We start from the raw sequence: 10,106 nt of genomic DNA, 5'->3' as shown, positions 1-10,106 counted from the left end.
TTAAAAATAAATAGATTAATTATTGCCTAATATTACTATCTTTGTGGCCCATTATATTAACATATGTTTATTATAGTTGTTATGAAATTTTATATATAATGTGTTATCAAAATAATAAAAGAAATTAATATGTATCTAGTCGGCCAGGAGCAATTTGAGAAACTTTGAAAGTGTAGGGGCCAACGTGATATTAACGCATCCCGCTAATAACTAATCTTGTAGTTCACGAAAAAGGCAAAAATCTGCACCGGATAATGGTTTTAGCCTTTTAGGCCTAGGTGTTAGATCTAAAATTCGAATCTTCATGTGTATGACATTTTTGCTGGTGAAAAATAGGTAAATACTGACCGTCTAGATCGACTTTCATGTGCTTTCTAATTTATATATATCTGAAAAAACTTTTTTACCGGTCATTAAATATCTGGCGTCAAATAAAATAAATAAATAAATAAATAAAATATTTTTTTTCAAAAAAAAAAAATCTGCGTTGATAAATATTTCCGTTCGGCAAGAGAAAACCCTTCTCGCCGAAGCTCTTGCCGAGCTTCCTTTTCCGTCGACTTCTCTTCGATCCGCTTCCACTTTCCGGCTGTCATATCTACTGTTTAAAAGATAGCTCCGACTATTCTTGTCGAGAGGAAGGTGTTAACGAGAAAGGAACGATGGAGCTGGCAGAGGAAGCGGAGACCAAGGGTTCCGCTGCGCCGATCCCTCCCCCTGACGCCACCGGAGCGGCCGCAGTGACGGAGGACGATGCGGTCGAACAGGAGCGCTATTCTCGAGAGGCCAAAGCCGGCCTCCATCCCTTGAAGGTTCCTTCTCTTCCTCAACATCTTTTTTCCGTTATGGGTTTGATTTTAGTTCATCTTGTTATATTCTGGTGCTCGATTTGATTGGTTCGCGGAATAGAGAAATCAACTAGCTCTCGATCGCGTAGCTGCCTTCTCACTTCGACGAGGTTAATCTGAAGTTGGAATTTCTTGTCTATTTACTTAGCATCAGGCAATAGCGTTTATATGAGTTGCTTTGGTTCAGGTATCCCCCCAGATTCCTCGAATTTTAGAAACCCTAAATAAGTCAATACTTTCATGGCTATAACCTATTAACTCATGTAATATGGATTTGGTAATTGAAAGCGAGAAAGTGGTAACTGATTTTAGGAAACAATTGTGGCTGCATGATCTAGCATGTAAATTATTTGCAATACTGAAAACTAAAAAACAGTGGTATTGGCATTTGTTTTGATGTGAAACTCCCCAAGTGTCATGGATTATTTGGGAAATTTTATCCAATTTCATATTTTTTCATAGACGTTGAGGATTTTTGTGATCGCTTGCAGCATAAGTTCGTGTTCTGGTATACTCGACGAACCCCTGGATTACGATCCCAAACATCATATGAGGATAACATCAAAAAAATTGTAGAATTCAGTACGGTATGTTCCTCCTTAGAAGATTGTATCGTGATTTCACTTTGTTTATTGATTAAATGCTACATTATTCTAAATAGTTTGCTACATGATTTATTTCTAGGTTGAAGGTTTCTGGGTCTGCTATTGCCATATAGCACGTCCTTCCTCACTGCCATGCCCAACTGATATCCATCTTTTCAGAGAAGGCATTAGGCCCCTATGGGAGGTACATCATATTATTTCCATTTTTTTTTTATTTAGAAGGTAATTTTTCATTTTATTAAATTCAAAGATGTATGAGAGAATTCAAGAATTCAAACATACAAATTTCATTTTCTTTAAGATCATATTATGAGAAACTTGTTTGGACCAGGATTCTGCAAACTGTAATGGTGGTAAGTGGATATTGAGATTCAAAAAGGTCATTTCAGGTCGTTTTTGGGAAGATTTGGTAAGGGAAAGAAAACATTCATTTTCTAAATTCAATACTATTTAGTTTTCCTCTGATTGATTCGGAAGCCATATTTGTCTAATCATAGTTATCTCAGTTTGTTACTGATTTGTTCCCTCAGCTTGTTCTAATTGATGCATTATTTTGTAATTGTCTTACATTGCTTAAACTTGGTTGTCCAATACAAGAATGAAAAGCACCTCATCTTGGTGAATACTGCTATTACAAGAACCATCTATGCTGTATGAGTATATGCCGATGTTTGTTTAGCAGCGTCAAGACCCCTCTTTTTGGTGTTAACTATCATGGTACTGTCCATTGCATGATAATCCCCAGGTTGCTGAAATCGTTTAATCTGCTGGGGAAATTAAACCAGCATTAAATAATTTGACTAAGTGGTTTCTTATGCAAAAATTTAGTTTGTGTAGCTTCCATTACCATCATTGATACTGTTGTCAAAACCTTCAGTCTGCACATTCCCTTTTTAGGAAAACGTTTGCCACCAGTTTTTCAATGTCTGCATAGCAATAAATAGCAATTTTATGAATTTTTTAACCTTTTTTTAACCTAGTTTAGAAGATATGATAGCATCATGATGAACTGCATTAGAATGGCAATTAGTTCCAATAGGTCGCCTCAGTTATCTTTGCTCAACTACATTTTCTAGATACTCAACTGTTATGGTACTTTTTCCTTTTTTGTGAAAATTATCATAAATTCTTATTCAAAATCAAAATTAGCGAATATGATGTTAGAGACACTGAAGGCATTGAAGTAGTGTTATTTGAATAAACCCTCTTAATTGGAAGTAGGTTCATAATGTGATAGAGCCAAAATTTATAGTGTTGTGTTTCTCGGATTTGATTTCATATTCGAATAAACCTCGGAATTGGTAGTAGGCTTTTTAGCTATGGCCCTACCAAAAGAAAAATTGATATATCATGTTAAAAATGGAAAAAAAGCATTAAAAAAACTCTGAAATAGGATGTAGTTGGCACTAGACCTATGAACAAAATAATAATAATACAAAATAATTTCGTTGTATCTCCATGCTTTGCCTGTTTTGACAAAATGTCTAGTCCCAGCGAGTCAGAATTTCCAGCACCTGGATATTTCTCCTTGTTTCATGAAGTTTCTGAATTTTCCTTCTTGAACTCTTGAACAATAGTTAAAGATGTTATTTGAAGTAGTGTTAGAGACACCGAAGGCATTGAAGTAGTGTTATTGAATAAACCCTCTTAATTGGAAGTAGGTTCATAATGTGATAGAGCCAAAGTTTATAGTGTTGTGTTTCATATTCGAATAAACCTTGTAATTGAAAGTAGGCTTTTTATCTATGGCCCCATCAAAAGAGATATTGATATATCATGTTAAAAAATGAAAAAAAAAACATTAAAAAAAACTCTGAAATAGGCTGTAGTTGGCACTAGACCTATAAAAATAATTTCGTTGTATCTCCATGCTTTACCTGTTTTGACAAAATGTCTAGTCCCAGCTAGTCAGAATTTCCAGAACCTGGATATTTCTCCTTGTTTCATGAAGTTTCTGAATTTTCCTTCTTGAACTCTTGAACAATAGTTAAAGATGTTAGATATTAGTAGTGACTTATTTCTTAATTCTGCTGTCTTCCTTTTCCCATTCATTGATATGTTAGAAAGATTTTCTTTTCTCCAGTTATTGAAGTTGTTTAGATTTTTTAATGTTTTTTTTGTTGGCTCGGGTCCATAGGTATTGTCATTGATCGGCGACCAACTAGAATTCGGAGACAATGTTTGCGGTGTTGTGCTAAGCATTCGTTTCAACGAGGACATCTTAAGTGTTTGGAATCGCAATGCATCTGACCAAAAGGTTTTATTTCTTCACCATATTGGCTCGGCACTTCTTGGTTAGAATTTAATTCAGTGGATGACATACTTTGTGTGCCTAGGCTGTGATGGCTCTGAGGGACACCATCAAGCGACACTTAAAACTGCCCCAGACCTACTTGATGGAGTACAAGCCCCACGACGCTTCACTACGGGACAACTCTTCGTATCGTAACACTTGGTTGAGAGGATAGACATGACCGTCCGCGCCCCAAAGTTTGCTAATTGCTACCTTGCATAACGGTCGAACATTTCTCTTTCAATCTCAAAAAATACTCCAACTAACGATGCTCTTGAATTATGTTTGGTTTGTAGTCTTACTAGCTGACGTTTAAATACTCCGTTATAATTCAAACCGTGGGTTGTTAAATATTTATCAGATGCTGCTACCAAATGATAATTATGGGATCCTCACAAATTTAGTAGTAGAGAAAATGCATGTATCGATAATTATATAACAGAAGAGCCCAATGATGAAAGGCTGCCTTCTTCATCTCGATTTGAATATCTGATAGGAGTATAATTCAAGAGAAGCATCAAATGATGCAAGGTATAGTCGATGAACATGTAAAGGGAAAACACTACTGGAGATCTCAAAATCTTACTTAAAGGCCGAGTGTATTATTCTTCTCTGATGCAGGATACAAAGGACATACAGGAGGTCACCTTAAAACTTGGCAAGGGTGTAGACATTGAGAAGCCACAAGGGGCAAAAAAATCACGCCTCATCCGACCCAACATCATCTGAATCCTCATCATCCACATCCAATTCATAGTATTCTTCACTGTTGTTATCGGCATTGACATCATCTTCGTCGGAATCACTGTACTGCTGCTCAGTATCAATGGCAATCTGATCAGTTTGCCCCTCCTTGGAATTTCCTTCCCCCAACAAATCCTCCTCCTCCAGTACTAGTTTGGAAGTTCCCTTTCCTCGATACAGTAGTCCCGTTCGCATGACATAGTAGAACTTGCTCCGAACAAGTGCAAGAGGGTGCGGCACCACCAGCTTACCCCTGTCGTAGCCCTCCCGGAGAACCACCGTAGAGGTCTTGCACTTGAGGGAAAGATAGAAGATCCCCGGGTAACGGGTAAAGACCCGAGTGAACCTGTAAGGCAGGCCGAGCTCCTCTTGGAGGCTGCGCAGGTAGTTGCGCTTGGTCTTCTTGTGGATGGTGAGGCTGAGGAGTTCGTGGAGGACGCCGACCACATGCTTCTCCATGAGGTCGCTTTCGGGATCGAGTCCAGAGGCGTCCTGGTAGGGAGACACGTACGGGAGACGATGGAAGTCCCCCATCCAAGCCTTGACCTTGTTCATGTAGCCGTAGCTCCGGGGGAATTTCATGGGGAAGGCGAGTGGCGCGGCGGAAGAAGCCGAGGGCCTTTTGAAGTCGTCGTAGGAGGGTTGAGAGAGGACATCGCGATGGCGGAGTTGGAGGGCGGAAACGGCGAGGTGTTCTGGCCAGTCAGTGAGGGAGAGGACGGGAGCACCGTCGGAGTGGCGGCGAGAGAGGCTGAAGAGGTCAGGGCGAGCGGCAGGGAGGGCGGATGAGAAGTTCGGGGGAAGGCCGAGGTCGTAGCGGAGGGAAGCGAGGGCGGCTACTGGAAGAGCGCGGGAGCGGGCCATCATCAGAAGGCGGGCGACGCGATGCGCAGCGTCGTCGGGGAGGGTGGATTCGAATGCAGCCTGCTCGCGGCGGTGGAGGAGGAGGGCTGCTGGGGCGAGGGAGAACACGGGGAGGGAGGGGAAGCGAGGGTGGGGCTGCTCGCTGAAGAGGGTGGGGTAGCGGCGGAGGAAGCGGAGGACGGGGATGGTAAGACCAAGATTTTTCTGGAAGGGGGCGACGGAGCGAGCGGGGAGGAGGCCAGTAGGGGTGGCGGCGATCGCATCCTTGAGGAGGCAGGCCGCCTTGATGTCGGTGTCGCGGTCGATGATGTGGTCGAGGCCGCGATTCTTCACCCACTTGAGCCGCACCTTCTCCAGCCACCGTTGCGGCGTCCATCTCCACCATGGCTGCTGCCGACGACGATGGACACCGAGGGTTTCGATGCCGCCGCCGAGCATCGCTATGAAGTCGATTTGAGACGACGCTCGCTGCGGTGAAGTCGAATTGAGAAGAATCTGCAGCCGTTGGATGGGATTTCCTCACGAATCTTAATCATAATGCATAAACCAACGAATCCAACAGAGAGAGAATATATAGTTACGCTTGAGGCGCTCATCTTAGTCCATGTCAATTTATCTTAGGTCAAGACAAATTAAAAAAATCATACATAATTCCTAGTCATTAGTACTGTGATTATTAAGATGGTCACTAATAAAGAATGATATTGATAATAACAGATCTTTTAGTCCATACAAAAAAGTGAATCAGGGATGGATTACTTGAAATTGTGATCGAATTGTACTCATGATCTGATCATAATTAGTTACGATCTCTCTCTGAGTTCATCGTCCTTTCAGATTATAGTTTGGATCGGGAAATGTGTCGGATTATCCCGGTAGCCTTGTCGCTTGCCCATCATCGACGGCCTCGACCTCCGGTCATCTATCTCAATTTAAACTATAACCTAGAGGACGATGGATCTAGAGAGGGTTCGTATTCAATTGTGACCAGATTGTGATTAGGAATGACAATGGGTCGGATTTAAATACGGTCACGTATTAAACCCGTCTTGTTCGAGATGGATTTAAACCCGGTCAAAAGGGTAGGTTTAGACCTGTTGATCAGATTTAGAAGTTGGTTCGGGACGAATTACGGATTTCAATGAATTTATCCGTGTATAATAATAATAATAATAATAATAATAATAATAATAATATATTTAAATTTTAGCAGATTTGTGGGTCCAACCTGCTCTGAATCCGTAGGTTTTTGAACGAGTTCAGGATAGGGAGGATTGAAAAATAGATGGGATGGATCTGAATTCGGGTTTATTTTTTGTTCTGACGGGACAGATTCTGAGATTGGTAAATCAAGCTCAAATTTGTTTCGTTACCATCACTAATCATGATTAATCATAATTATAAGTAGACCATCATGATCCATTTTTTATGAACCGGTGTTCTGACCTCGGCCTTGATCCACTGCAGGGAGCGTTGGATGCTGCAGTTCTCGCTCCATCCTCTGCGCAGCACTTGGTAGCCATTGCAGCTCATCTTCATGGCTAGAGCTAGCTAGTCGGTAAAAAATGTTTTTATTGTCAGATGGTAAATTATTAAATTAAAATCGAAATTTATTTTTAATTTATCTATTGAGTGAAAGTAGATAACAAACGGTTAAATAACGAATGATGAATTACTTGGATGATTGTTGAATTATCTTGTATGGTTGAGTTTGAGTCCTTGAGTCTAAGTTGGCTGAACTATTGAGTCATCTAAGTACCGAGTTGATTGAGTACCGAGTTTGAGTTGCTTGAGTCACCCAAGTGCCAAGTTGGCCAAGTGTCAAGTTGCCGAGTTTGAGTTGGCCGAGTGCTGATCCCGAGTGGAAGTCGAGTCGCTAAGTTGCAGAGTGTTGAGCTATCTTTGCCAAGCTACATTGGCTGAGTCGGGAAAGAAAGATTGCATTTGACACAGTTTCCTTAAAATAGATTTGTCTCCTTTGACAGTGCTGAGAGGTCACGACGGATATCTGTTTCCCACGATATAACGGAGAAACCACGATCATAATCTAGCACAAATTGTTTGTATTGAACTAAGAAAGTACCTAATTGTTATTACTAGAAGACTATCAATCGAAATGAATCGGCAGAAGAAGAAAGACGCGGGTGGTTCCTCTTATACGAGCTCCATTCCTCTGCTGCATTAAATGATCGATAATGTCCATTAATTGTCTCCCGCCACTCAATCATCAATAGTAACTGTTTCAAATCGACAAGTATAGATTCTTCATTAATCATCGATAAATGTGTCTATTATATTTGAGCAACAATCAAAAAGATTCGGGTGATAAAATATTAGTTCATTCACTTGAATAAATTTTACTCCGACCGGTCCAACAATCTATGCGAGTAAGTCATACTCACACATGAGTCAATTTAGTTAAGTGCAATCAGGGCTCTAAATTTGCACCCCCTACAGGCCCACGAGTGAGAGAGACCATTTCCCCATGTATTTGTTCATAACATTAATGTTTGTGAATCAATATAAACTAACCAATATACTTTGAAACTCTCAATATGAGACTAAAGTCTCATTCACAATAGAGTCTTTTTCCTTTTCATCTCTTGTACATTCACAGATATCCAACAATCCCCCACATGAATGAGAATAGGATATGTGATAGCATTTAACAGTTGAGTCAAAGATAGGTTTTCACCCTTTTAAACTTCCCTTGTGAAGATCTATTTGTTTATTAGCTAACAGTAGATATGATATCTTTAAACTGTTTCGTCTGTGTAAGCATTTGTTATATTTAAGAGATGCCCTAAAGTAATCATCTTAGATATTGTATCATTTATTGGATAAATGAATTTTACTATTTGAATACACATTCCCTATGTGTATGATTGGATTTTAAACTCATTTATTGAATATTCACAATACGATTCATAGTGTGAGAGAAGTTATGATTGGATTATAACTTGTGAGCATCTTTACACGTGTAATTATAAATGTATTGAAATAATCCCTAGTCGATGAATTGATGAGTCCGGACATCATCGATTCTGTGAGACTAGCACGGATTATACTCCTTAGTCTAACCAAGCAGTTGTTCCTCACTAGTTGGATTGGGATATTGAGAGTTAAACATGGATGTTAGTGCAGGTAACTAGTTCATTGGAATGACCTGCTATGAGATTTCATATGATTCTCTACATATATAGATATGTCAATAAAGATCTCATTGCAGCTCGAGTGTAAGTTTCCTTCGACTTGAGGTATTCAAGTCACCTTAGTCATACATCTTAAGCAAACATCTCCGTGGAAGTGTGGACCCAAGATGATTGGGTATAAGTCGAAGTATCAGAAGGTGTTTGGATAGCTAACAAAGGATTCACCACTTCTTACAAGGAGATGTATACCTTATGGTCATTTTAGATATTTAGTCTTTAGTCAAAGCATCACATGTCAAGAGTATTGTACTCTTCGACATATGTACGAGTACTTTGAATCACATGGTTAGGTGTGACATAGTTAGCCTAGTGGGGACTAATACATAGACCATATCCTTAACTAAATGGGTGTAAGATGACTAAAATGAACGAGGTATGACTAACTATAGCTGCTGAAAGGTTTAGAAGTTGTTTTAGAATCAACCATTTAATTTTTCGATCAATTGAGAATCATGATGTACTACTAGAAGTTACTCATGATTGATTCATAATTAACGGTTAATTATAGACGACCAACATAATCAAGAACCTATTGGGTCACATGTACTATGAATTTAATTGAGAGACTTAAAATAAGTTTGAGAATTAGATTCTCAGATCGAGAGAGAGAGTAAGTCTGATTGATCATTGAATCAGATAGAGTAAGTCTGATTGATCATTGAATCAGATTTACTTATTGAACCAATATGGGGAATTAGAAAAAAACCTAATACGATCAGGTTTTACTTTCTCTTTTATCTCCCTCCTTCGTGTGTGCCTATGCCAACAAGAAGTGTCGCCCAAGAAGAATCCGCCGAGGGTGGACGCCAACGCCGCGGACCAAGAAGTCTCCCTGCAGTGAATACTCCAATGTGAACACTTGCTTCCGAATTGCTTTCCTCTATGCGCCGCTGGTTGTTGAGTTGTCGGTGTGTCAAACAGCACACGTTGCGGTAAGCAACGTGTTGCTTTGAGTTGCCATGAGAAATAACTCAACGTGAGAAGCAATTCATGTTGCTTTGTTGTCAACATGAGAAGCAATTCAACATGAGAAGAAAATCATGTTGCTCAGTTGTCAACATGAGAAGCAATTCATATTGCTCTGTTGTTAACATGAGAAGCAACTCACGTTGGTCGTGAGTTTGTGAGTTGATCTCACTGTTAGTATGTATATTAAAAGTTTAGATTTTATAAATATTTATTTTTGAAATAAAAGAATCACATTGGTCAAATATCTATATTTATTTGTTAAGTGTAGTTGTTCAATTAATTTATATTATAGATAATATAGTTGGTGGTGTCACACACAGAAGATTATGTTATCGGATCTTTATAAATTATAAACAGTAGCTCACGACTAAGATGGAAAGGAACAAACCATTGGAATAGTCGTAGTGTAATTAGGTATTAGTTTATCTTGACTAATAAATTATACTAGTACACTCTAAGTGTATTGAGTAGGACTATTTTAGGTAAGTTCTTTTTATACTGACTTAATAAAAGAACTAGACCTTAGTTATTATGGAAGTGTGTGCTCTTAATCCTAATATAATAACAAACA

At 39.3% G+C, this 10,106-nt stretch overlaps 2 protein-coding genes across 2 annotated transcripts; one reads left to right on the top strand and one right to left on the bottom strand.

The window, feature by feature from the left end:
* Positions 1-512: 512 nt before the first annotated feature.
* LOC121970385 (eukaryotic translation initiation factor NCBP-like) lies at positions 513-4,106 on the top strand. Its single transcript, XM_042521080.1, has 6 exons — positions 513-812; positions 1,340-1,435; positions 1,533-1,637; positions 1,785-1,862; positions 3,591-3,710; positions 3,790-4,106. The coding sequence occupies exons 1-6, from the start codon at positions 663-665 to the stop codon at positions 3,919-3,921; spliced, it is 681 nt and encodes a 226-aa protein (XP_042377014.1). The 5' UTR covers positions 513-662; the 3' UTR covers positions 3,922-4,106.
* Positions 4,045-5,916, bottom strand: LOC121970384 (protein WHAT'S THIS FACTOR 9, mitochondrial-like). Its single transcript, XM_042521079.1, has one exon. The coding sequence runs from the start codon at positions 5,790-5,792 to the stop codon at positions 4,446-4,448; it is 1,347 nt and encodes a 448-aa protein (XP_042377013.1). The 5' UTR covers positions 5,793-5,916; the 3' UTR covers positions 4,045-4,445.
* Positions 5,917-10,106: the final 4,190 nt, after the last annotated feature.

The sequence above is a fragment of the Zingiber officinale genome, chromosome 4A (genome assembly GCF_018446385.1).
Source record: "Zingiber officinale cultivar Zhangliang chromosome 4A, Zo_v1.1, whole genome shotgun sequence".
Taxonomy (NCBI): domain Eukaryota; kingdom Viridiplantae; phylum Streptophyta; class Magnoliopsida; order Zingiberales; family Zingiberaceae; genus Zingiber; species Zingiber officinale.
Note: the sequence above shows the minus strand (reverse complement) of the source record. Positions and strands in the feature narration are given on the sequence as shown.